The 26,138-nt window shown below is 49.9% G+C and overlaps 1 protein-coding gene across 2 annotated transcripts; it reads right to left on the bottom strand.

Moving 5' to 3' along the window:
- Positions 1 to 195: 195 nt before the first annotated feature.
- On the bottom strand, positions 196 to 18,894 carry LOC141161659 (microtubule-associated serine/threonine-protein kinase 3-like). Of its 2 annotated transcripts, none has more exons than XR_012250668.1 (13): positions 18,854 to 18,894; positions 13,593 to 13,678; positions 13,112 to 13,320; positions 12,677 to 12,815; positions 12,448 to 12,578; positions 12,154 to 12,319; positions 7,219 to 11,989; positions 2,466 to 2,642; positions 2,011 to 2,120; positions 1,826 to 1,917; positions 1,453 to 1,538; positions 573 to 629; positions 196 to 394 (listed from the first exon to the last, which is right to left on the bottom strand). XR_012250668.1 is itself a non-coding variant. In XM_073646780.1 (13 exons), exons 2-5 carry the CDS (start codon positions 13,646 to 13,648, stop codon positions 12,455 to 12,457), a joined length of 528 nt encoding a protein of 175 aa, XP_073502881.1. In that variant the 5' UTR covers positions 13,649 to 13,678; positions 18,854 to 18,894; the 3' UTR covers positions 196 to 394; positions 573 to 629; positions 1,453 to 1,538; positions 1,826 to 1,917; positions 2,011 to 2,120; positions 2,466 to 2,642; positions 7,219 to 11,956; positions 12,154 to 12,319; positions 12,448 to 12,454. The 2 variants fall into 2 exon arrangements, 1 of the variants encoding a protein (XP_073502881.1); XM_073646780.1 differs by having other exon boundaries at positions 7,219 to 11,956.
- Positions 18,895 to 26,138: the final 7,244 nt, after the last annotated feature.

The following is a 26,138-nucleotide window of genomic DNA, read 5'->3' as shown; positions in this document are numbered from 1 at the left end:
AATTGAGATACAAATGGTGACATGCCATAAATGTGAGGAGTATTCTATGAAATGTAAGGAAAATGTAATTGATTTAAATATATATATATATTTTTTTTAATTAAGAATTGTATGGAAGGATTAAGAGGTGTTCTTGGAGGGGCCTTCATCTTCTGCAGATGTTTCTTTATGATCAGAAGGCCACAGGTAGATGTTACAAATCCTCCCACACAGGTACAGCTTAGATGGTGGACTTGCTGTACTTTCTCCAAGGCACTAGATGTTAAGGTTTCATGTCTTTGAGAGGTTTAGGTGCCTTAGAAGCTGCCTCCACAGATGCAGCTGCTTCTAATGGCGCAAGCAGCTCTGGATAATCCTCGCTGGCAGGATGATATCAACCGGCGGAAGATGGAACCTATGAGAAGAGATGTAAAATTAATGTAATGGGATGCCATATTACAGGATACTACTGTGGTGTCACTGTGACAGGATGGCAGAGGTATCTTATCCATACACCAGTGGCAGATTACATCTTCTACACATGAATTATTCTCACTGACATCATACAACATGGAGCTTATTGTCACACTTACCTGTTCTACTTCTCCCTTGGTATAATGCAGATTCTTCTTTATTCTGAGCTGGTAATTCTTAACAGAAAGTAAAAAAAATCACGTTGATTATAAAGTCCTATAGGACTAGCTTTGTATCTTATATAGAAGAATTAATTTATATGTGCCCCCTATAGTGCTGGTAATCTGACATTGCATTATAATAGATGTAAAATTAAGGGCATAAAAAGGTTCAGTATGGGCCAATATCATGCTGTGGGCACAATATTTAGGGTTACTTTGGAACAAGACTGTACTTTTAATGAACTTTGAACTTTTAATGTACACCAAGAAGGGTGAGAATTGAAGTGTTGGACTGTTCATCATTTTAAGGGTACATTAAAAAAAAATCCAAATTTTCTAACTCTTTATGTACACATTCACATTACACTTTTTGATTATAGGTTATAACTGTTATGATCTGCTACAAGAACTAAGGAAAGATAGGAAAACTGTCCCTACAATAGGACTAAACTGATTCCCTACGATGCAGCGGGCAACCTGTTCCTTGTGAACAGACCCGCCTTCATCCTCAGCTAGTCTGAACGCAGACCTATAGATATAAGGAAAGGGTCCCTAAAAGTACTAAGGACTGGGACAAAATTGGACACCTCCTAGCAGAAGTTGTAGCAGAGCAAAAAGACCAACAGACAAAAATACTTAGAGGTCCAAGGACCAAGCAAACTATAGAGATAGGTACAAAGCACCTGGCTAGATTAAGAGTCAAAGTAACACTGAAGTCCAGCAAAGCCAGAAGGGCGGAGCTAGAATAAATAGGCAGCAGGTCACGTGACCACAAAATAGAAAAAAAACTAACAGGGGGTTCTAACAATAACTAGATGTGTGATACACCTGAACATACCTGATGATGTGGATGATGACTTGCTTTCTCCAGCAGTGAAACACTGATTGTCACCATCAGTTTCAGAAGGGGAAGATTCTTTCTGCCTGTTTGGTAGAAGAAAAACACGTAAGTTACAAATATAAACAATACAAAGTAGAAGAATACCTGTCTATAAGGCCAATTAGGACAAAATGGAGGGGATATCCTGCCCAATACACCCTTCTATCAGCAGGGATGGAGAATACTAATATGGCCAACGTTATCCCAACTCAGACCCACAGTGATCAGCAATCATTGTGTGCTGTAGGCCTACTTTTAGTCTTGTGTTACACGTCTTGTATTTGGTGTTTGGAACATATATCAGAACAAAACCCCATAATAATCTACTTACATTTCAGGGAGTTTTGTGCTGTTCTCGGGGGAACACTCTGGAGGTGACTTGGGCTCCTCATTGTTCATCGCCCTGGTGTAGGTGGAACATAGCTAAAACACACAGAGAAAAATAAGATTTAAAATATGTGTACTTTTCAACTTTTTAATGATAGATTTGATGGACTTTATAGGTCACATACTTACTTTAAAAAGCCTGTGAGAAGATGACACAAAGTTTTGGCTGTCTGGCCAGTCATTGTCCTCACTTGTGTCCCCTTCGTCTGAATCTACATGTTTGTGTCTCTTTGAGCGAGCTGCAAAGTACAAGTATTATTAAGAGATTATTAGTCTAATCGCAGTCACTGTGTTATCACTAATAATGATGGGAACTGATAGTCACAAATAATGAAAGACAAGACACACAGTAGCCTGCTCCAGATCACGTCTCATTCTACTTACTGTCAAAGTGTCTGGTGTCCTCGTTTGATTTATGTTTAGGAACAGTGGCGTACCGCCAATGGCGGCAGACCACGCGACTGCTATGGGGCCCGGCGGGTGAGGGGGCCCGCAACGGCCGCTGCGGTCCGGCGGCTGTGCTGTGCTGACAGTGCTGTATGCCTTTAATTAAATGTAAGCGACGCCCACCGGCCGCCATATACCTTCCTCTAATCTTCTTTCTCTCTGGTTCCTGGTCTGCTGCTGGCTGAATGCTCCGGCTGGATTTGCATAAGAACGGCACGCCTCCTGGCTGACGTAGCTTTCCAGCTAGAGAGCAGCAGTGTGCAGGGCCCGGGTCGGAAGCAGGAACTCAGCACATGAGGGTGTGCACATCCATTCTGTGTGGACAGAGAGAGAGAGAGACGGTGAGCAGGGTCGGCAGTTTGTATTTTTTTCTTTTTTAATGTGTCCCCTTACTGTGCTGGCGCTGCACTTTGCTGACTCCTGAGGGTGAAGGTGGAGGCCCCTGGCCCTGGCTGCACACAATGTGGAGGGTGGATGGAGGTGGGGGCTCCTGGCCCTGGCTTCACACAATGTGGAGGGTGGATGGAGGTGGGGGCCCCTGGCTGCACACAATGTGGAGGGTGGGTGGAGGTGGGGGGCCCCTGGTTGCACACAATGTGGAGGGTGGGTGGAGGTGGGGGGCCCTGGCTGCACACAATGTGGAGGGTGGATGGAGGTGGGGGCCCCTGGCTGCAGACAATGTGAAGGGTGGGTGGAGGTGGGGGCCCCTGGCTGCACACAATGTGGAGGGTGGGTGGAGGTGGGGGGCCCCTGGCTGCACACAATGTGGAGGGTGGATGGAGGTGGGGGCCCCTGGCTGCACACAATGTGGAGGGTGGATGGAGGTGGGGGCCCCTGGCTGCAGACAATGTGAAGGGTGGGTGGAGGTGGGGGCCCCTGGCTGCACACAATGTGGAGGGTGGGTGGAGGTGGGGGGCCCCTGGCTGCACACAATGTGGAGGGTGGATGGAGGTGGGGGCCCCTGGCTGCACACAATGTGGAGGGTGGGTGGAGGTGGGGGGCCCCTGGCTGCAGACAATGTGAAGGGTGGGTGGAGGTGGGGGCCCCTGGCTGCACACAATGTGGAGGGTGGGTGGAGGTGGGGGGCCCCTGGCTGCACACAATGTGGAGGTGGGGGCCCCTGGCTGCACACAATGTGGAGGTGGGGGCCCCTGGCTGTACACAATGTGGAGGGTGGGTGGAGGTGGGGGCCCCTGGCTGCACACAATGTGGAGGGTGGGTGGAGGTGGGGACCCCTGGCTGCACACAATGTGGAGGGGGGAGGGGGAGTCCTGCACACAATGTGGAGGGTGGGGGAGGGAAGTAAATAGGGCTCTGGGGGGGATGCTGCGGGCTTGTGGGGGCCCTAAGGGGGATTGTGGGGGCTCTGAGAGGGGGATGCTGCAAGCTTGTGGGGCCCTGGAGGGGATGCTGCAAGCTTGTGGGGCCCTGGGGGGGATGCTGCGGGCTTGTGGGGCCCTGGGGGGGATGCTGCGGGCTTGTGGGGCCCTGGGGGGGATGCTGCGGGCTTGTGGGCCCTGGGGGGTTGCTCTGTGGGGGATGCTGCGGGCTTGTGGGTGCTCTGGGGGGGATGCTGCGGGCTTGTGGGTGCTCTGGGGGGGATGCTGCGGGCTTGTGGGTGCTCTGGGGGGGATGCTGTGGGCTTGTAGGAGCTCTGTGTGGGGCCCAGGAGGCATGAGGCATTACATGGGGTCCAGCCTGCGTATGGCATTACATGGGACATAACATGGGGACCAGGCAGTATTCTCTAAGGTGCATTTTATGGGATCCAGTATTTTGTATGGAGCATTATATGGGGCTCATAATACTGTATGGAGGACTATGTGGTGCCCATAATATTGTATGGAGGACTTAGTGGTGCCATAACACTGTATGGAGGACTATACTATCCGGTCTGCACTGTGCGCTGTGAGGATTCGCCGGTTTCTGAGCTATTGTAGAATTTACAATAGATATCACTCATGACATGTAAGAAGTCAGTGAAATTTTTGGCATTGTACTATATCTATATCTATAATTTCTCTGCGGTATCTGTGCATCATGAATTGTTGGATGTGTTAAAGGGGCCACTGAGACTCTTTCGTCCGGGGCCCATGAAAACCTGGAGCCGGCCCTGGTTGATAGCTATGATGGAGGAGGGAGCATCATGTGACACTCCCTCTCCCATCATTTCTCCTCTGCGTCTGACGCAGCAGCATGATGACGCGCCACGCTGTGTCAGACAGTGGAGCTGGCAGCTGCTGAGGTGATGACAGAGACGCGCTGCAGAGACTGAAGCAGCGGGGAACGAGGAGCGGTAAGTGTGTATTTATTTTTAAATCAGTGTGTACTGATAATACTGGAGGACTGGGGCTGCATTTTACCCTATGGGGGGCTGCATTATACTGCGTACAGGACCATGGGGGAATGCATTATACTGTGTGGAGGACCATGGCGAGTGTCTTCTACTGTGTGGAGGACCATGGCGGAGTGTCTTTTACTGTGTGGAGGACCATGGCGGAGTGTCTTCTACTGTGTGGAGGACCATGGCGGAGTGTCTTCTACTGTGTGGAGGACCATGGCGGAGTGTCTTCTACTGTGTGGAGGACCATGGCGGAGTGTCTTCTACTGTGTGGAGGACCATGACGGAGTGTCTTCTACTGTGTGGAGGACCATGGCGGAGTGTCTTCTACTGTGTGGAGGACCAAGGCGGAGTGTCTTCTACTGTGTGGAGGACCATGGCGGAGTGTCTTCTACTGTGTGGAGGACCATGGCGGAGTGTCTTCTACTGTGTGGAGGACCATGGCGGAGTGTCTTCTACTGTGTGGAGGACCATGGCGGAGTGTCTTCTACTGTGTGGAGGACCATGGCGGATTGTCTTCTACTGTGTGGTGGACCATGGCGGAGTGTCTTCTACTGTGTGGAAGACCATGGCGGAGTGTCTTCTACTGTGTGGAGGACCATGGCGGAGTGTCTTCTACTGTGTGGAGGACCATGGCGGAGTGTCTTCTACTGTGTGGAGGACCATGGCGGAGTGTCTTCTACTGTGTGGAGGACCACGGCGGAGTGTCTTCTACTGTGTGGAGGACCACGGCGGAGTGTCTTCTACTGTGTGGAGGACCACGGCGGAGTGTCTTCTACTGTGTGGAGGACCACGGCAGAGTGTCTTCTACTGTGTGGAGGACCACGGCGGAGTGTCTTCTACTGTGTGGAGGACCACGGCGGAGTGTCTTCTACTGTGTGGAGGACCACGGCGGAGTGTCTTCTACTGTGTGGAGGACCACGGCGGAGTGTCTTCTACTGTGTGGAGGACCACAGCTGAGTGTCTTCTACTGTGTGGAGGACAACGGCGGAGTGTCTTCTACTGTGTGGAGGACCACGGCGGAGTGCATTGTACTGTGTGGAGGACCACGGGGGGAGTGCATTGTATTGTGTGGAGGACCACGGGGGGAGTTCATTGTACTGTGTGGAGGACCACGGGGGGAGTGCATTGTACTGTGTGGAGGACCACGGGGGGGGGTGCATTGTACTGTGTGGAGGACCACGTGGGGAGTGCATTGTACTGTGTGGAGGACCACGGGGGGAGTGCATTGTACTGTGTGGAGGACCATGGGGGGAGTGCATTGTACTGTGTGGAGGACCACGGGGGGAGTGCATTCTACTGTGTGGAGGACCATGGGTGGAGTGCATTGTACTGTGTGGAGGACCACGGGGGGAGTGCATTGTACTGTGTGATAGGATCACGGGGGGAGTGCTTTGTACTGTGTGGAGGACCACGGGGGAGTGCATTGTACTGTGTGGAGGACCACAGGGGAGTGCATTGTACTCTATGGAGTGTGGGGCAGTTGGGAGATCATACTGTGTTGTGGTCACCATACTTTACTCTGGGAGTTGAGGTGGGGTACAGTAGGGACATTATACTGCGCATGTGGAGGAATTCACCATGGGGGTATCATACCGTGTTTGGGGGACACTTTTGTTGGTATCACACTTTATGGGCAATGAAAATGGGATCTAGGACTTCAGCAGGAGGAAAATTACTATGTAAAGGCTGGAAAGTTGTGAGATCTGCTCTTCTGTGACCCCGACAATTATTTACATTTTTACATTTTTTTTTGGGGGGGGGGGCGGCAATTAGAACTTCTGCTATGGGGCCCCATGATTCCTATGTACGCCCCTGTTTAGGAATATATATCGGCTTCTCACTTAGAAGGTTGTCAAAATCTAAGTCACTAAAGAATGGATGAATCTTAATTTAATTTGCACCTCCTGGAAAGACAGAAAAAATTAATTATACAGACATCAGAAGAGAGACGGCTCCATATCTGTACAGTTTACTGTATGTTAATCTGAACTGAAGACATAACAGAGCTGACATGAAGGAAATATACTGAAAGTCACAGCATGAAGCATGGGGAATGGACAAATAGGTGAAGCAGAGAGCCTCAGTGCTGATCCTCATGGACATGATCATCTGTCTGGTCACAGAGGTATAATAAGTCATTATTAATACTATTGTATATGACGCGCCCCCTGGGCCTGTGAGCTGCTGCTGCTGTGCAGGGGGAATACCCGGAGCCGGATCGCTGGGGGTTGTAGTTCTCCGTGGCGGTGACCCGGTCTGTGCCCAGGGTGGTCAAACCAGTGGCAGTCTATTTGTATTGTAATAAGTGTCCGACTACGCCACCCGTGGATTGCGGTCAGTGGGGACCGCCGCTGCACTGCAGACCGCTGAGGCTGATGTTGTTTGTGCAGCTGAGTATGGGATGACTCCCCACGCGAGGAGTATTGCCTCAGGGCAGCTAGTGTGGATAATGATGGGAGTGATGGTGCGAGTGTACCAGTACTGATGGTGCTGGTGCGGCGATGAAACACAGAGACTTGTGGTGCAGTTTCCAAAGCTTTACTCACTGTTGTTGTTCAGATCACTTCGGCCAGCAGTGACCGCCCGAGCCGTGCTGCGTCCACCAGGTGAGGGACTCGGTCAACTCCCAGGCAATTCCAGAGTGCGGTTCAGAGCTCCCCTCTCTTCCTTTCTACTGGCCGTCCTCACCAGTGACCCACCTTTGTCCAGCTTCCTCGGGCCTTCTGTTGGTGAAACCTCTCCCCGGTTTCCCTGACCCTATGCGGTATGCCTTTCTGGTGGATGTAGTGAGGGGTCGCACCAAGATGTGGTGACAACCTCCGGTTTTGGCTGAGGATTAGTCGCCTCCACCAATTTGGGTTCCGGTACCCTATTCTGCCAACCCTTCACCCAGTATCTCCTCTGGGAATATGGGGTTCCTTCTGCCTTCATGTCTCTGGGCCTTTCTCTGTGTTCCTCGCCTCCTTTCTCCTCTGTTTCAGTTCCTTTCTTACTCTCCTTGCTGTTCCTTCTTTTCTCTCCCTCTCTGCTGTCTCAGGCCTCTACTCCAGGCCTGGCTCTGGGGCTGGGCCCAGACTGAGCCACAGCTCCCTGTCAGCCCTCTCTGGCTGAGTTCCTCTCTAAACTGACCCCTGATCTAAGATGGTGCCCACCTTTTATACCTCCCTCTATGTGTGAGCCCAGGTGACTAGCAACCAATGGGCTCCTACCTATGCCCAGAAACCCACCCCTATCTGCTCCTACACCACTGGGTTTTCCTCCCCCTCCCCACTCCAGCCAGGAACAGAAGCTGTCATGCCTGCACTCTGTCTAGTGGGAGCACCGTTGGTCTGTTCCTCGGAAATGGGGTGTGTGTGGTGCATGCAGCCTACTGAGCCCCGGTCCACACTCCATCCTTACCCGGGAGTGGAATATCACACCTCTGGACTGAGGTGCAATACCCCTGTAGCAGCCGAGCCCTCGGGGTGCTACATTCCCCCCTGGTAAATCACAGCACGTCCTCGGGCTGGAAAAGAGCAAAGACAATTTAAACATACAAAATTTTAGAATGCATTCGTATATAAGACATTAACTTTTCACTCATCCCTTTATGGGAGGTATTCTTCTCTTTTTAACGTTACTTGGTACTCCTTTTCATAAAACATCTTGCTAATGCCACTGGAACTCTTTTAGCATATAAAACATCACATAAAACATTTGTATTATTATTCTAGCAGCATATAGAACTTTTCAATATAAAACTTTCTCAAGTAGAACATTCTTGAGTTCTGGCCGCTGTGCAACTTGCGACCAGGTAAAAGTGCAACAGTCCATTTAATCCTGAGGTAGACGTTGCGGTTTTTGTATAAAACCAGTAGGGGGCGCTTTAAGAAGCGCAACTATTTACAAGGGATTGGCCGCTCTCAGTCCTCGGCCAGTGGGGATAAGGGAGTGGCTGCTCACAGTCCACAGCCTGGTAATTTAGGAAGGGGCACACAAGTAACAGTTCTTGTACCCTGACGGGTAACTATATATAGTTCCATTTTACCGTTTACTGGTAACGGTGTCCTCCTGATGCGTCCTCCTTGTACTCTTCAGACCCGTCCGGATCCTCAGGGTAGTCCATGTCTGGGCGGTACCGCAGCTCCTCCTCAGTTAGACGGTGGACATGGAGAGCATACAGTCCCTTTGCGCCCTTGTGCCGGGTGTAGGTGACCACGTCGCCGGGGTACAGGTCACGTCCGTGATGTCCCTCTGGCAGGTGGCTTTCGACGTCCCTTCTCGTGACGAAGACGTCGGTGTCAGCCTCCGGGTCTCTGATGAAGCCCCAGCCGTGCTCCAGCTGGAACTTGACTACGGTCCCGGTGGCTCTGGGTCCGCGGATGGCGTGGGTGTCTTGTCGGGCCCTCCTCTTTTGCTCCGCGCTCCTGGCCTGGAGTCGCTGCTCCCTGATGCGCCTCTGCCGCCGCTCTCCGTCATAGGTGGCTAGCTGCTGATGGCAGCACTCCAGGCGCTGGGCTTCTTCAGCCCGGGTCTCCTGGGTGAAGCCCATGAGGTTCTCGCCAGTGGGGTCCCATGCAAACTGGGTATCCTCCGGCAGGGGTGGAGCGATGTTGGCGGTCTCCGGGGCCGGGATCAAAGGCTCACTCAGGGGTCGCTCTTTCCGGAGACGGGGGTTGGCGAACTCCGGCGGCCATTCAAAGGGTAGGCCGTCCGGGCTGGTATATTGGGCATACAGGTCCGCGCCCAAGGGTGGCACTGTGGGCTTCGGATGGGTGGCAGCGCCCGGGGGCACTCGGCCTTGCGACCAGGCCGGCGATCGCTTGTCGGTCGTGCCCGGGGGTGGCACCGCCAAGGTAGGGGGCGCTGGTGAGGCCACGGCGCCCGGGTGTGCTGGGCCTTGCGTCCGGGCCTGTGACGTTTCACGCTGTACGGCGCCAGGGTTCAGAGGGCACAGCGCGGGGCGGGGCGTGACGACGGTGCTTACTGCCTGAGGCCTAGCTGGTGGCGGTGGAGGCGTGGTGTCAGGTACGGTCCCCGGGGCTTCGGGTCCCGCAACGGAGAGTTAGGGCAGGCTGGTGTTCCCCGGGCTTGGGGTGGTGGCGTCCCCATTACTTGCCTCAGTCTCCGTGGCCTCCTCCGCGGCGTCATCTGCAGCTGCCGGTCCCTCTTCTCCGCGCCCAGCAGTCAGCGCGTTGCCCGGTCCCGGCGGAGTCCTCTGCTGGTCACCTCCGTGCTGCTGGGCCATCTCCTCTCTCCACCCGGCAAACACATCCCGCTGCGCCCGGACCATTCTCCTGTTCAGATCTTCCAGCGCTGCGCGCGCACGGTCCGGGTCTCTAGGCAGCTGGGCCAGCAGTTCCGTCAGGCTGCAGGGTGGTTCAGCTTGCAGCAGGCTGCGGGCCAGGGTGCTGGTGGGGTTCGCTGCTCCCTCCATCTCCGGGTGCAGCAGGTCCAAACTGATCCAGAGCGCGCCCTGCCCCACAGTTTTCTTTCCTATCCGCCCCCATGGGGGTTGGTCTTGGGGGAATCTGCTGACAATCACCTTCAGGGGCAGCCCCCCCACGTTGATGGACATCCCCACTGCTGCATTCATTGCTGGTGGGGGCGGGCTCCTCCTTTGGTGCCATTCTGGGACCTGGCCCACGATGGGAGGTGGCTTCCTGCTGTCTTTTGGTGCGCACATAATGGCGTCCGCTCTGCCAGGGCGGGAAAAACGGATGAAGATGGCGGGAAACGGTCCAAAATGGCGTCTGATGGCGGGAATCGGCTCCGGATGGCGGGAAACGACTCCGGACGGCGGGAAACTTCTGGAAATGGCGGGAGACTTCTTTTTAAGGTACATGTGCAGTTTTCTTCAGGCACGCAATACCCGCTTGTGGCGGGTTGGTAATGATCCTGCCGACTACGCCAAAGTCGACGCGCCCCCTGGGCCTGTGAGCTGCTGCTGCTGTGCAGGGGGAATACCCGGAGCCGGATCGCTGGGGGTTGTAGTTCTCCGTGGCGGTGACCCGGTCCGTGCCCAGGGTGGTCAAACCAGTGGCAGTCTATTTGTATTGTAATAAGTGTCCGACTATGCCACCTGTGGATTGCGGTCAGTGGGGACCGCCGCTGCACTGCAGACCGCTGAGGCTGATGTTGTTTGTGCAGCTGAGTATGGGATGACTCCCCACGGGAGGAGTATTGCCTCAGGGCAGCTAGTGTGGATAATGATGGGAGTGATGGTGCGAGTGTCCCAGTACTGATGGTGCTGGTGCGGCGATGAAACACAGAGACTTGTGGTGCAGTTTCCAAAGCTTTACTCACTGTTGTTGTTCAGATCACTTCGGCCAGCAGTGACCGCCCGAGCCGTGCTGCGTCCACCAGGTGAGGGACTCGGTCAACTCCCAGGCAATTCCAGAGTGCGGTTCAGAGCTCCCCTCTCTTCCTTTCTACTGGCCGTCCTCACCAGTGACCCACCTTTGTCCAGCTTCCTCGGGCCTTCTGTTGGTGAAACCTCTCCCCGGTTTCCCTGACCCTATGCGGTATGCCTTTCTGGTGGATGTAGTGAGGGGTCGCACCAAGATGTGGTGACAACCTCCGGTTTTGGCTGAGGATTAGTCGCCTCCACCAATTTGGGTTCCGGTACCCTATTCTGCCAACCCTTCACCCAGTATCTCCTCTGGGAATATGGGGTTCCTTCTGCCTTCGTGTCTCTGGGCCTTTCTCTGTGTTCCTCGCCTCCTTTCTCCTCTGTTTCAGTTCCTTTCTTACTCTCCTTGCTGTTCCTTCTTTTCTCTCCCTCTCTGCTGTCTCAGGCCTCTACTCCAGGCCTGGCTCTGGGGCTGGGCCCAGACTGAGCCACAGCTCCCTGTCAGCCCTCTCTGGCTGAGTTCCTCTCTAAACTGACCCCTGATCTAAGATGGTGCCCACCTTTTATACCTCCCTCTATGTGTGAGCCCAGGTGACTAGCAACCAATGGGCTCCTACCTATGCCCAGAAACCCACCCCTATCTGCTCCTACACCACTGGGTTTTCCTCCCCCTCCCCACTCCAGCCAGGAACAGAAGCTGTCATGCCTGCACTCTGTCTAGTGGGAGCACCGTTGGTCTGTTCCTCGGAAATGGGGTGTGTGTGGTGCATGCAGCCTACTGAGCCCCGGTCCACACTCCATCCTTACCCGGGAGTGGAATATCACACCTCTGGACTAAGGTGCAATACCCCTGTAGCAGCCGAGCCCTCGGGGTGCTACATATACATTACCTGTCCCAAGTCTTTCTGCTGGATTTTTTCTGAGCAGTTTAGTGATGATGTCCTGAACATCGGCTGAAGGAGAGTAAAATTTCAAAGTTAAGTCATCTGTTAAATGAAAAACAAAATATTAGAGAAAATATAATCTTTTCATTAGCTTTAATAATAAAAAAAAACTTTTCTATAACACAAGTGACTAAACAAAAAAACGAATCTAAGCAACTAAACCAAATAACAATGAAATCACATATCATTCGGATTATTTTACTTACCCATGACGATACTGTAGTAAATCTCATATTTATGAATCCCACCGAATGGCACAGATTCTACAAGAAATTTATATAGAATGGCGCCTACTGACCACCAGTCAACAGGGCTTTCATAGCCTTTCCTTGAGATGACTTCTGGGGCTATGTAATAAGCGGAGCCAAATATCTGGAAACCAACAGAAGAGATGATGATCAATGAAAATAATTGTGACAACATTTTCTAGATGAGAAAATAACAGAGAAGGAGAAATAGATGAGATTTGTAAAGAACAAGATCCTGTAAGTAAAGCTGACCTTGCCATCATGGAACTCTGGTGATGTCCACAGTTGGGGCCTCGTAGATGTCTGATGTTGGTCTCATAATGCCGAGTTTAGAAAGCCCAAAATCAGTGACTTTAATGTGGCCAGTTGATGTTATCAGAAGACTGAAAGAAAATATGGTGTCAGCCCCAAGTAACAACCCAAAGACTGTGTAACAAACTATAACTTTCCACCCCTTTACTCTACTATAAGGGTCACTTACTTCTCAAGCGTCAAGTCTCTATGCACCACACCATAGCTATGCAGATATTCCACGGCAAGAACCTTTTCCGCAATGTACAAACGGGCCAAGGGGACAGGAAGAGCACCCTTATACTTCATAAGAGTGCGGCAATCTCTTCCTACAGCAGAAAGCAAATATGACAGGTGAGGGTTTGTTACAATGAGAATGAATGAGAAATAAACTGAGACATTGGTCAGGGCGTCATAGCTAGAGATACACTGGATAATATTGAGTATATACTGTATACTGCTGAGTGGTCCTATATAAAAAGACAGAGTGGGGCTTCAGCTACAAACCCAGTAAGTAAATGCAGTGTGGACATACAACTTGTCCATGTGGACACATTCTGATGATATATAAAGCACTAGGGCTAAGCAGACGTGGCCATATACAGATACAATGGATATGTCCTACCTGGTACATACTCCATGACCATACATGGATGAAGTTTCGTTGGAAAGGAGCAGAACATGGAGACCACAAAGGGACAATCGCTGAATGTTAGGATGTCCCTCTCTAGAAAGGCCCATTCAGGTTTATTTGACCTTTTCAGGCTTCGCTTCTCTATTTTCTTCATAGCGAATAACTGGTTGGTGTCCTTATGGCACACTAAGTGGACGGCCCTGGAGAGGAGGAAAATTCCATTGTTTATAATTAATTCTTACTAACAGTCTGCCTATAGACCTCATCAAATGGTCTTCTATACTAATCCAAGTCTTCTAGAAATCCAAGTCTGGAAATACATAAAATACGTAAATGATCACCTATGGGGTGGTCCTCATCCAAGTCACATCCTAACTGACCTGAATAGTGACAACTAGATGTGTACAGTAATGTGGACTCATGTATTCTCTCTAACCCTGAGAGATATGTATTAAACCAGCATAAAACTCACCCAAAAACTCCACTGCTGATCAGTTTGGATGTTGTAAAGTCGCTCTTACACGGCATTTTCCATGGGGTAATTGATCCGATCGCGGCCTAGAAAAGAATAAGAAATGACATGAAGACATAGTAGCTGCAGGAAAATAAAAGCTCCAGAAGTAGAAACTACACTTGGATGTGTAATTCGTACCCAGTTTTCCGATGATATACAGATGTCTCCTCTGGTACTTACACTGGCAGATTTGTGGATCTCTGGTGTCTCACATACTCTATGATCAGTATTTGTCGGCACAGTTGCCTCTAACATAATGATAAAATAATGAAGAGAAGTCATATATTGGACTATACCAGTGTGGCGCCCCTGAGGGTTCCACCGCCACAGGAATGCTGCACTTCTCTAATGGAGTGTGGTGTTCCTCCTCTGAGGTAAGCCCAGTGCGATGGTTGTGACCTAACCTTTTGCATCCAACACCACACTTCTCCACCAGAGGGAGCTAGTAAGCCCTAGGTGCTGCTCCCCTGGTTACAGGGAGACTGGGGAACACAAAGTGGTAGGAACCAGTTAGTGGGTGAGGGTGGAGGACTTACCAGTAAGTTACACTTTAGATTTCATATTTAATAGAAAGCCATCTTTGATCTTGGTTCTTCATCGGCTGTTCTCTGTACTGTCAACTACTGTGTGTAATGTGACCTCCCTCCGGGAGTGCAGATCCTGTGTGGGCCTGCACCGGTAAGGGACACAGCCCTCGTACCGTGGCCTTGGGACGAGAGGTAGGTTGTAGACAAGGAATGTCTCAACCCGGCCAAGGACCAGGATCAAGAAGGCCCCGGGAGCTTTAGAGTGTGGCTCCCTAGCAAATGGGTCCCGGGGAGGATGCAGACGGAGCGGAGCTCGCCACCTGTCCTCGCCTACCTGATCTATTCAGAGGGATTCCGGCTGCAAGAGGGGTACCGGCCCCGACACCCGACCTTGTACTCTATGTCCTGGACGGGAAAGCCCGGTTAGGCACTGAGGATCCCACCAGGCATTGGATGGAGAGGAATTGCCACCCGTGCCCTAGTCCTGAGAAGAGCTCAGAGGGAGACCCAGCCTATCCACACACGCACAGACGGGAAAGGGTGAAGTCTGTAGTGCAGGAACACTCTGGTGTAGGGTCGCTACGGAACACTGGACTTTCTCGGAGGTAGTCGGACCCCGTCCCTGGTGGCCGCAGGACTCCGCGGGGAGCAGGGAGTCGCCTTCCCGCTGTCACCTATAAGTGAGTAAAGCCTTGGAAGTTCACCCCTATGGCCTCCGGACTGTTCATTACGCGCCATACCATGCGACACGGTGCCCGTACTTCCCGCACTACTACCCCCTCTCTTTGCTGCTTGCCTGCCCTGAGGCCTTGCTCCGCCTGTGGGGAGCAGTGAGAACTTTGGCCGCCATGACACCTGGCCTCAGCGGACTGTAGCGGCGCTGGTGACCCTTCACCAGGCACCACAGGTGGCGTAGTCGTTAATCAGCCACTCAACCCGGACAAGCCCACACCATCTCTTTCTAATGTGACGGCCCTGAGCACGGGTCGGGCCCGGGCCACGGCTGCATCCCATCTCTCCAACAGGGCCCGACACCGAGTCCCCCAACACCCAGAGTAAAACACGGGCTTCTCTGAGTAGAGGCGTCACAACCTGGCGTAGTCGGCAGGATCCGCGTGCCCGCAACCTGGCGTAGTCGGCAGGATCCGCGTGCCCGCAGCAAAGGAAGAAGTGCCCATTGCTATCGGGTTCTGTGTGCCTTACACCTTGAACTGTTGTTTTACACTTAAAATGGCGCCCGCCCAAGAAGAACAGACGCCATAACGCTGTAAAAAGACTGTCTTTGAACGCCTCCCATCGTGGGCGGGGCTCCCGTTTGGCGCAAAAAATGTAGACTGCCCCTTCCATCAGAGACTGTCCGCGGGGTAATGCCCGTCAAACTGGATGGGCTGAACGAAGGCGGGCCTGTCAGCATTCCGCCCAGGAACCGCCCCGAAAGAGGAGGAAGAAGCAAAGCAACAAGGTGCGGCCATTGCAGTCGGAGCTTGGCAGTCAACGGAGGCAGACATGGATGCCTCTGGGGAACAAGACCATGCGTCTACTGAACCCGGTTGAGGGAAAGGTGGCAGCGTATTAACCCCGGGAGAAATTGCATTTCTCCAGCAGGAAGCTCTGGAACTCCTAAGAAGGCAGAAAGAGGCCCAGGAGGCGGCGACGGCTGCGTGGCGGGAGGAGATGCTGCTGCGTATCCGGGACCGCCGCCAAGGAGTTGAAGGCCCAGGACAAGTCGACTCGGTGACAGAGGTCGAGAGAGGCCCAGAGGCGGGTGAGTGTGCAACCCCTGCCCCGGCTGCAGAGCCTACCGTTACTATCCTGGACCTCATGACAGAGTACCTAATTCCCCACGCGGTCACCTGGGAGCAAGCATTGGCTCCAGAGCTGCAATCGGCAGCCGTGGGTGGGGACCTGCGATGCCGCCCAAACCCTGATACGGAGGTGCCTGAAGCTGCGGAGGAAACTACCGGCTCCAACCCGGATTGGTCCGCGTCTACAGAGGACTCGCAGCAACCCGTTCTAACCCCGCTACCTGCACCGGCAGTAACCTGGCCCGAGGCTGAGGAGTGGGCCTGGGAAAACCAGGGGGGCGACCTAATGGGGTTCCCCCGGGAGACCCGGGCTGAAGCGCGGAGGAGGAGCCAGTGGTGCAGCGACCAGATATTCCAGCTTGCATGGGAGCAGCGCCAGCGGGAGCAACGCTGCAAGCGCCTCGAGGCCCGGACCATTGCTGCAAAGACTCGGGCGCGTCAGGAGGAGGCCACCCGTCCCAGTCCCCGGTACGAAGGCCAAGTCGTCCGTTTTCATCATGAGGCGGGGTGGGGGTTCATCCGGTGTCCCAGTTCCAGGACGATGTGTTCGTCAGCCGGCGGGACGTCAAGCAGCGCCTCTAGAAGGGACACCCCGGTTGGAACCTCTTCCCGGGCGACACAGTGACTTTCACTCGCCACCAGGGGGAGCGTGGGTGGTACGCCCTGGACGTACACAAGGTGTCCGGGAGCGACGCCACACCGCGCTCAGCCTCAGGGGACCGGCTAGCCTCCGTCAGGAGGAATGAGCCCTTTCCAGGAAGGCAGCCCGAAGTTTAAAGCAGCCCCCGGCTGTTGCTGCAGTTTTGTTTACAAGTTTAAAAGTTGACTTTTTTCTATTATGCCTGATTTCTAACCCAGTTTTCCTAGAGACACATGTACCTGCGGACTGGCAGCAGACAGACTCCTTCCCTATGTATATAGTCTGCATCTCTTTAGGTGCTCCATATTGGTTTTATACAAAACCGCGAATATTTCTACCTCAACTGACTCTGAGTCTTTGCACCTTAACTTGTCTGTTTGCACTAATGTCTCTGGAAAAATGCTAGCACTTTTATAATTTTATAATTTTATACTTTTGTACTTTTATACTATGCACCTTGTTATGCAACGTTTAAGAAATGTGCCTCCCATAAAGGGAAGATAGTTGTGTTATTATAAAAAGAAAATTTCCTAGGTGTTACTTCTTTTGCAGCCCGCGGACGTGCTGTGTTTTACCAGGGGGGAATGTGGCGCCCCTGAGGGTTCGACCGCCACAGGAATGCTGCATTTCTCTAATGGAGTGTGGTGTTCCTCCTCTGAGGTAAGCCCAGTGCGATGGTTGTGACCTAACCTTTTGCATCCAACACCACACTTCTCCACCAGAGGGAGCTAGTAAGCCCTAGGTGCTGCTCCCCTGGTTACAGGGAGACTGGGGAACACAAAGTGGTAGGAACCAGTTAGTGGGTGAGGGTGGAGGACTTACCAGTAAGTTACACTTTAGATTTCATATTTAATAGAAAGCCATCTTTGATCTTGGTTCTTCATCGGCTGTTCTCTGTACTGTCAACTACTGTGTGTAATGTGACCTCCCTCCGGGAGTGCAGATCCTGTGTGGGCCTGCACCGGTAAGGGACACTGGCCTTGGGACGAGAGGTAGGTTGTAGACAAGGAATGTCTCAACCCGGCCAAGGACCAGGATCAAGAAGGTCCCGGGAGCTTTAGAGTGTGGCTCCCTAGCAAATGGGTCCCGGGGAGGATACAGACGGAGCGGAGCTCGCCACCTGTCCTCGCCTACCTGATCTATTCAGAGGGATTCCGGCTGCAAGAGGGGTACCGGCCCAAGACACCCGACCTTGTACTCTATGTCCTGGACGGGAAAGCCCGGTTAGGCCCTGAGGATCCCACCAGGCATCGGATGGAGAGGAATTGCCACCCGTGCCCTAGTCCTGAGAGGAGCTCAGAGGGAGACCCGGCCTATCCACACACGCACAGACGGGAAAGGGTGAAGTCTGTAGTGCAGGAAAACTCTGGTGTAGGGTCGCTACCGAACACTGGACTTTGTCGGAGGTAGTCGGACCCCCGTCCCTGGTGGCAGCAGGACATCGCGGGGTTCAGGGAGTCGCCTTCCCTCTGTCACCTATAAGTGAGTAAAGCCTTGGAAGTTCACCCCTATGGCCTCCGGACTGTTCATTACTCGCCATACCATGCGACGCGGTGCCCGTACTTCCCGCACTACTACCCCCTCTCTTTGCTGTTTGCCTGCCCTGAGGCCTTGCTCCGCCTGTGGGGAGCAGTGAGAACTTTGGCCGCCATGACACCTGGCCTCAGCGGACTGTAGCGGCGCTGGTGACCCTTCACCAGGCACCACAGGTGGCGTAGTCATTAATCAGCCACTCAACCCGGACAAGCCCACACCATCTCTTTCTAATGTGACGGCCCTGAGCACGGGTCGGGCCCGGGCCACGGCTGCATCCCATCTCTCCAACAGGGCCCGACACCGAGTCCCCCAACACCCAGAGTAAAATACGGGCTTCTCTGAGTAGAGGCGTCACACCAGCACTTGTTATATTACATCCGTATAATGACAGAAGGACAAGACCTCTGTAAATGGTATAATACTGGCTATATGGATATTTTGCACATACTGTATGTATTTATCACATATCCATAGATTCGTATACTGTACCATAAATGTGTGATTGTTTAGGATCTGATATAATCATCAACATTTACATGAATGGGGGCGCTATGAGCCTCTTTGTACATTTTGGAGCTAAGAAGAGCCCAGAGGAGGGAAACAAAGAGGATTTCAGAATTACATGGGTTCAGGAGCCGTCACTGGCCTCATACAGAGGATAAACAAATTCTCTGGCTTTATATGTGTTAGAATATTAGATTATTGGCTTACCTTCTGTCAGATCAGGGTTTAGCCCCGACTGACTGATATCTGGGTCAGCAATTTTTCGGTCTTGCACCTCTTCGGAGTTGCCTTCTGATGTTTCCTGATGGATATAATATGTATATATGTAAATATAATATTTGTAAATATAATATTTCATAAATACTAAATTAATGTATACATAAGGCAGGCAGGACTAAACCTGGATTTTCTGGATTAATTTCAGTATTGGATGGACTATACATGACGGCTCCCTCCAGTAAATCCACATTATATGTATAAGGGACTTATATATACAACTGTTCTCTGATAACTTCTATTATCAGAACTGCAGCAATTACAAGAAGGAAGATTGTGATGATGGAGCAGGACAGAGGCGGAAATACAAATTCTACACCGCTGAGTACAGACTGTCATCATAGAGGATGGAGCCGCAGAGACAGGCTGATATAAAATATCCTGTGCCTGCCTGGGGCGGACAGGGAGGCCTCCAACATGACACATCTGACCTTCTGCTATAAGACTGGTAATCTGGAGATTCAGTGAGTAGGTTGAATATTCCAGTACAAGCAGGACATTTTGGACCAGTTGTTTAAAAAAGGCCAATTCTCCACTTTGGGATTTTTCTTCAACCTATAAAGAGGAAATAAACAGGAAAGAAAAGGATGAGATTGAAGAATGTCACCATTTTACTCTCTATCTGAAGCTACAATTACTACATAGCTGGGGATTTGGTATAAATTATATAGACCGCATAAAGACCAGAAAGAAAGGGAACCTGTCACAAGATTTTCCCAATATAAACTACAGCCACCAACTTTAAAGGGAACCTGCCATGTGAAAAAATGCTAATGCCGATGTGCTGTCAGTCAGTGTCGGGGGCATGGTTACAGCCGCCACTCTCTATACACAGAACGATGACTGAAGCTGCACCGGCGCCACCCCCATGGCTGAAACTCGAAGCTGGGAAGGAGGGCAGTGATTGTAGGAAGAGAGAAGGCAATGAAGCTAAACCAGTGATGCCCATGGAACTTGTCCGTGCCGTATGGGGCTATAATAAAAGTAATTTTTTTGTACTATGCAGAGGGGATTGGGGGCTTATGTACAGGTTACTAGAATGGTACAAAACAGGCCTTAAAGTTTGTGGCCGTACTTTACATTGGGAAAATCTGGTGACAGGTTCCCTTTAAGCAAATGCCTTTCGGATTTCAAGCTCTCCCCGTTCAAAGCCCGGGAAAGTCGTAAAGGTCATCTACCCTTGAAAAACCATGAACCCTTACCCATACTATCTAAGTAATTTCATTTACAACCCACAACTCAACTAAACCAATGTCACCTCCCCTTTTTAATGTTATGCAGTCCCTGCGACTATATGCTAGTGGGCTTACAATTATATTTGTGTCGGACTAAAGAACAATTTAAATAACCTTGTATTCCATTATTATTATCTATTAATATTTCTATATGATTTGTGCAGATTGTCTGCATCTTACCTGTTGTACTAATGTCCATATGTTCTGCTGTAAATGCTCAAGATATTCTGAGCTTATACGCCCTTGTTGGTATTTGGTCAGGCAGTCTCTCAATAGCTTCATAACCAGCCGGTAAGTGAAGCTGAGGACGCCATCGGGTAGTGGCAGCTCAAAGTCAGGGTCATAGATGGTAAGAATCCCCTGGAGTAGTGCTAACATCTGAAGTTTGTCTGGAGGAATTTCAGACATTTCAAGTAAGTCAAAAGCGTGATCAGTATATCACTAGGGAGAGCTGCTGCTATGTCAGGGACAGATTTGCTTGTTTATAGTTAGTATAGGTATTCCACAACATATACAGTACAGACCAAAAGTTTGGACACACCTTCTCATTTAAAGATTTTTCTGTACTTTCATGACTTTGAAAATTTTACATTCACACTGAAGGCATCAAAACTATGAATTAACATATGCGGAATTATATTTTTAAGAAAAAAGTGTGAAACAACTGAAAATATGTCTTATATTCTAGGTTCTTCAAAGTAGCCACCTTTTGCTTTGATGACTGCTTTGCACACTCTTGGCATTCTCTTGATGAGCTTCAAGAGGTAGTCACCGGAAATGGTCTTCCAACAATCTTGAAGGAGTTCTCAGAGATGCTTAGCACTAATCCAGCTGCATATATTCAGTGGTGATAGCAGGAGTTAGGCAGGCAGGGTTTGTGGCAGACTGCAGTGCATATAGCACAAGAGGGTCCATTGCACGTTCTGTCTGCTGCTGCTGTTGTTACAGATATTTCTAGACATAGCCCCAGATATCAGGGGCAGTTCTATTTTTTTTTATCTTAATCCTGGTTATTTGCTTAAAAAGCAAGGCAGGCAGGGTATGTGGCAGACTGCAGAAGAGGGTCCATTACATGTTCTGACTGCTGCTGTTACAGATATTTGTAGACATAGCCCCAGGTATCAGGGGCCAGGGCTAATTTTTTTTATCTTAAACCTGATTATTTGCTTTAAAAGCAATCCAGAGTACACATTTTTTCTGCTCCATTTGCTTGTTAGCGCTGCAGAATACAGCCAGACCTTTTCCTTATTATAGCAATTTGAAGTGAACATGGAAAATATTGACCTCCATTTCCATTTTGTTGCAGCGTGTCAGTGAAGCTATTCACACGAGGTCGCTGTGAAGAATAGTATTAGTAAACTACAGGCCCGCTTTTTAAAACCGTGGTTCTCCGTCAGACGTATCACATATAACTGCGTTCCAAATTCAGCCATTTCTGGCTTCAATTTACATTTTGTTGCAGTGTGTCGGTGAAGCTATTCACATGAAGTCGCTGTGAAGAATAGTATTAGTAAACTACAGGCCCGCTATTTAAAACCGTGGTTCTTCGTCAGATGTATCACATATAATTGCGTTCCAAAATCAGCCATTTCTGGCTTCCATTTACATTTTGTTGCAGTGTGTCAGTGAAGCTATTCACATGAGGTCCATGGTTCTCCATCAGACGTATCACATATAACTGCGTTCCAAATTCAGCCGTTTCTGGCCTCAATTTCCATTTTGTTGCAGTGTATCAGTGAAGCTATTCACACGAAGGTGGCTGTGAAGAATAGTATCCTACAGGCCTGTTATTTAAAACCGTGGTTGTCCGTCACACGTATCACATATAACTGCGGTTAAAATCCAGCCATTTGTAGTGAACATGGCGGGATTTAGCATAAATCCGAGAAAATGTGCCGTTGGAAAAGAGGAGGCCAAATACTTGGGCTATGTTGTCAGGAGAGGTGAAATAAAACCGCAGGCCAATAAAGTGGATGCAGTCCAGAACTGGCCGCAACCGCTCTCCAAGAAACAAGTAAGATCGTTCCTTGGAATGGTAAGATATTACCGGCGGTTTATCCCAAAATTTGCTATGATGGCTGCGCCACTGACTGATCTCATAAAAGGCACCAGGTCAACCATGGTGAAGTGGACGGAGGAGACAGAGACCGCGTTTCAACTGTTGAAGTCAGCACTGTGTGAACAGACGGTCCTGGTTGCACCAGACTTTAAGAAAGAGTTCGTGGTCCAGACAGACGCTTCAGAGGTTGGTCTAGGAGCCGTACTCTCTCAAGAGATAAATGGGGAAGAGCATCCCATTCTCTATCTGAGCCGGAAACTTTCGTCATGCGAGAAGAACTGCGCAATAGTAGAGAAAGAGTGTCTAGCATAAAGTGTGCAGTAGATACTCTTAGATATTACCTACTAGGCCGGAAGTTTAAGTTGGTGTCAGACCATGCTCCATTGAGATGGTTGAGGAAAAAGAGGGGTAAAAATGCCAGGGTAACTAGATGGTTCCTAGCTCTTCAGGACTTCAACTTTCACATAGAGCATAGGCCCGGGAAGTTACACGGGAACGCTGATGCCCTTTCTAGAATTCCCTTTCTGGTATCGGAAGGTGCCCAAACCCCGAGCTTTGGGCAGAGAGGGGGAATATGTGACAGAGTCACTGGTTTTATATGCGAAGGGAGGTATGTGTCACTCAGGATGCTCTCCCGTGTGAACTAAGACCTACAGAATTTCTGCCAACATGTTATATGCTGGGGGCTACCTCTTTTAAAGGGTGTGGTTTTATGGGAATGATGTAGAGATGGGAGGGAAGTCATTCTCCATACCTCCCCTCAGGGTGTGGCTGAACAGGGTTGAAATGTTCAGTCAGTTTGTTTTCCTGGGTGGAGTGTGTGGTTTGGAGATTGAAGTCTCCAGGCTGTGTGTGGCTGATGCCAGAGAGCAACACAGGACTGGTATTGCTGAAACTTCACTGGACTATCTGCAGCCGGCAAAGGCCTTGCTGGCTATAGGACTGGTATATTTCATCTTTTGTTTTCCTGTTAACCCCAAGAGGGACTGTTTATTTTTATGGGACGCTGCTGAAGTTTATGCCGCACAATAAACCCACAGGAAGTTTACCCAAACCGTGTGTCCTGTGTCTGCCTCCGGAGAGCCGAGCAAGTCGCTTTACCACACTACCTAACGTGTCAAATCACAGTGTAACCTAACAAAATACAACAACCATAACCTGTATAAGGGTGGAAGTAGAGAAACCAGCATACATAAGCTGAATAATAATAGGAACTCTCTCACCCAATTTATGCCTCCGGATTCAGTAAAGCCCAGTCTGTCCCGGCCATTCCATACAGTAGGTTGAAAAATATGAGGTGCGCTGCTCCCAACGCGTTTCCTCTCTTATAATAGATTCATCAGGGGAGTCTCACTCATATGGTGGCAACTCAACCCACCATTATCGCACCCTATCGCCGCAGGTCACTGCACTTGGACCATCAAGCGGCACTGAAATGTTTGGCGTTGTCCTACCTCTTAAACCGTCACGCTGTGACACTCGCGATGTCACTTCCAGCGCAGAGGATTCATGTCCAGTGCGTGGAACACACGGTCCGGCAGTGGAATGCAAATGTCATATCCGGGTTGCGTTCCACCGTGCTGCACAGCAACCTATGAGATAGCTGGCAGGGGAGGGGCCATACTCTAAACATCATAGCCCCTAATCAAAGTACTCCCACATCGTAGCGAAGTATTTTGGAATTTTTTCACACTTTCCAGTGCATCACATGATAAAATGAATGGTATCACTGAAAATTACAACTCGTCCCGCAAAAAACAAGCACTCATACAGCTATGGGGACAGAAAAATAAAAATGTTATGGCTCTTGGAATAAGGGGAGGAAAAACAAAAAATGACAAGGTCATGAAGGGGTCAAAGATGAAGAAATAATGACATGGCCCCTTCGTCACCTGACCTAAATCCTATTGTGAACTTGTAGACCCTTCTTATATGGGAGATTTACAATGAAGGAAAACAGTCAGCTCTCTGATCAGTGTCTGGAGACTGTGGTTGGTGCTGCCCAAAAAATTGATCGTCGACAGATTATGAAACTGACAGACTCCATGGATGGAGCTTATGACTGTTATTGAAAACAAGGATGGCTATATTGGTCACTGAAATTTTTTATGTAAATGTCAGAAATGTATTTTTCTATATTTCTGCACATATAGGTAAAAAAAAGACAAATTATATATATACTGTCTATATATATATATATACACTGTGTTCCAAATTATTATGCAAATAATATTTTCTCAGATTTTCCCAAATTACCTATATGAATTGCAGTCATTGTAATTTTCCAGTCAAATAACTATTAGAGTACAATTGAAAGGTTTTTGTACAAACTGCCTATGATAACAGTATATTTTTAAAAAAATAAAAAACTCAAACTGCACTCAAAATGCATGTTCCAAATTATTATGCACAGCATAGTTTTCAACCTTTTCATTTTAATAAAGAGCAAAAAAATGGTCATTTTTGAAATTATAAGCATTAGCAGGTTATTAGAAACTGAAATCAAACAGTTTTCAACTCAAAACTTTATTCTAGGTGATGTTACATTTGCACATAGGACCCCTTGTTCGAAAGGAGCTTCTGAACTCTCTCATTCATTGAATTTGTCATGTTTTGGATGGTTTCTGCTTTAATTGTTTTGCATGAGGACATAATACCCTCCCAGAGCTGTTTCTTAGATGTGAACTGCCTCCTGCCATCATAGACACTCCTTTTGATGATGCTCCAGAGGTTCTCAATGGGGTTGAGGTCAGGGGAGCATGGGTGCCACACCATAAGTTTGTCCCCTTTTATGCCCATAGCAGCCAGAGATGCAGATGTGTTATGTGCAGCATGAGACGGGGCACCAGGGACAAAATTGTAGACCTGAAAAAGCCTGTGATGTGCTACAAGACAATAGGCAAGCAACTTGTGAGAAGGCAACAACTGCTGGCACAATTATTAGAATATGGAAGAAACACAAGATGGCTGTCAACCTTCCTTGGTCTGGGGCTCCATGCAAGATCTTGCCTTGTCGGATTAGGAAGATTCTGAGAAAGGTCAGGAATCACCAGAACTACACGGGAAGACCTGGTCAATGACCTGAAGAGAGCTGGGACCACAGTCGCAAACATTACCGTTAGTAACACACTACGCCGTCATGGATTAAAATCCTGCAGGGCATGCAAGGTCCCCCTGCTCACGCCAGCACATGTCCAGGCCCGTTTGAAGTTCGCTAATGACCATATGGATGATCCAGAGGAGGCATGGAAGAAGGTCATGTGATCAGATGAACGACCAAAACAGAAAACTGGTGTGTACAGGTGCTTACTAAGATTAGCCATCTCCATGTAAAATTAACAAATAACAGGCGGTTTTAATTACAGCAGGTTCTTATCTTCCTATGCACATGCAGATGTTAGTCTCTAAGAGAGGAAACACATTGGTAGGTCCTGGTATCGAGAAACGCCTTATTGTGGCTACCAGGTACACATGAATCATCCAGGTGTTCATTGGCAAACTTCAGATGGGCCTGCACATGTGCCTTCTTGAGCAGGGGGACCTTGCGGGCACTGCAGGATTTTAAACCTTTAAGGCGTAATATGTTACCAATGGTTTTCTTGGTGACTGTGGTCCCAGCTGCCTTGAGATCATTAACAAGTCCCCCCCCCCCGTGTAGTTTTAGGCTGATCTCTCACCTTCCTCATGATCAAGGATACCCCACGAGGTGAGATTTTGCATGGTGCCCCAGATCAATGTCAATTGACAGTCATTTTGTATTTCTTCCATTTTCTTACTATTGCACCAACAGTTGTCTCCTTCTTACAGCATCTTACTTATGGTTTTGTAGCCCACTCCAGCTTTGTGCAGGTCTATGATCTTGTCCCTGACATCTTCAGAAAGCTCTTTGGTCTTGCCCATGTTGTAGAGGTTAGAGTCTGAC

This window comes from Phyllobates terribilis, unplaced genomic scaffold (assembly GCF_046119375.1).
Source record: "Phyllobates terribilis strain yellow unplaced genomic scaffold, ASM4611937v1 Scaffold_9__5_contigs__length_417890890, whole genome shotgun sequence".
Classification (NCBI taxonomy): Eukaryota; Metazoa; Chordata; class Amphibia; order Anura; family Dendrobatidae; genus Phyllobates; species Phyllobates terribilis.
This window is presented reverse-complemented; position numbering and strand designations above follow the sequence as displayed.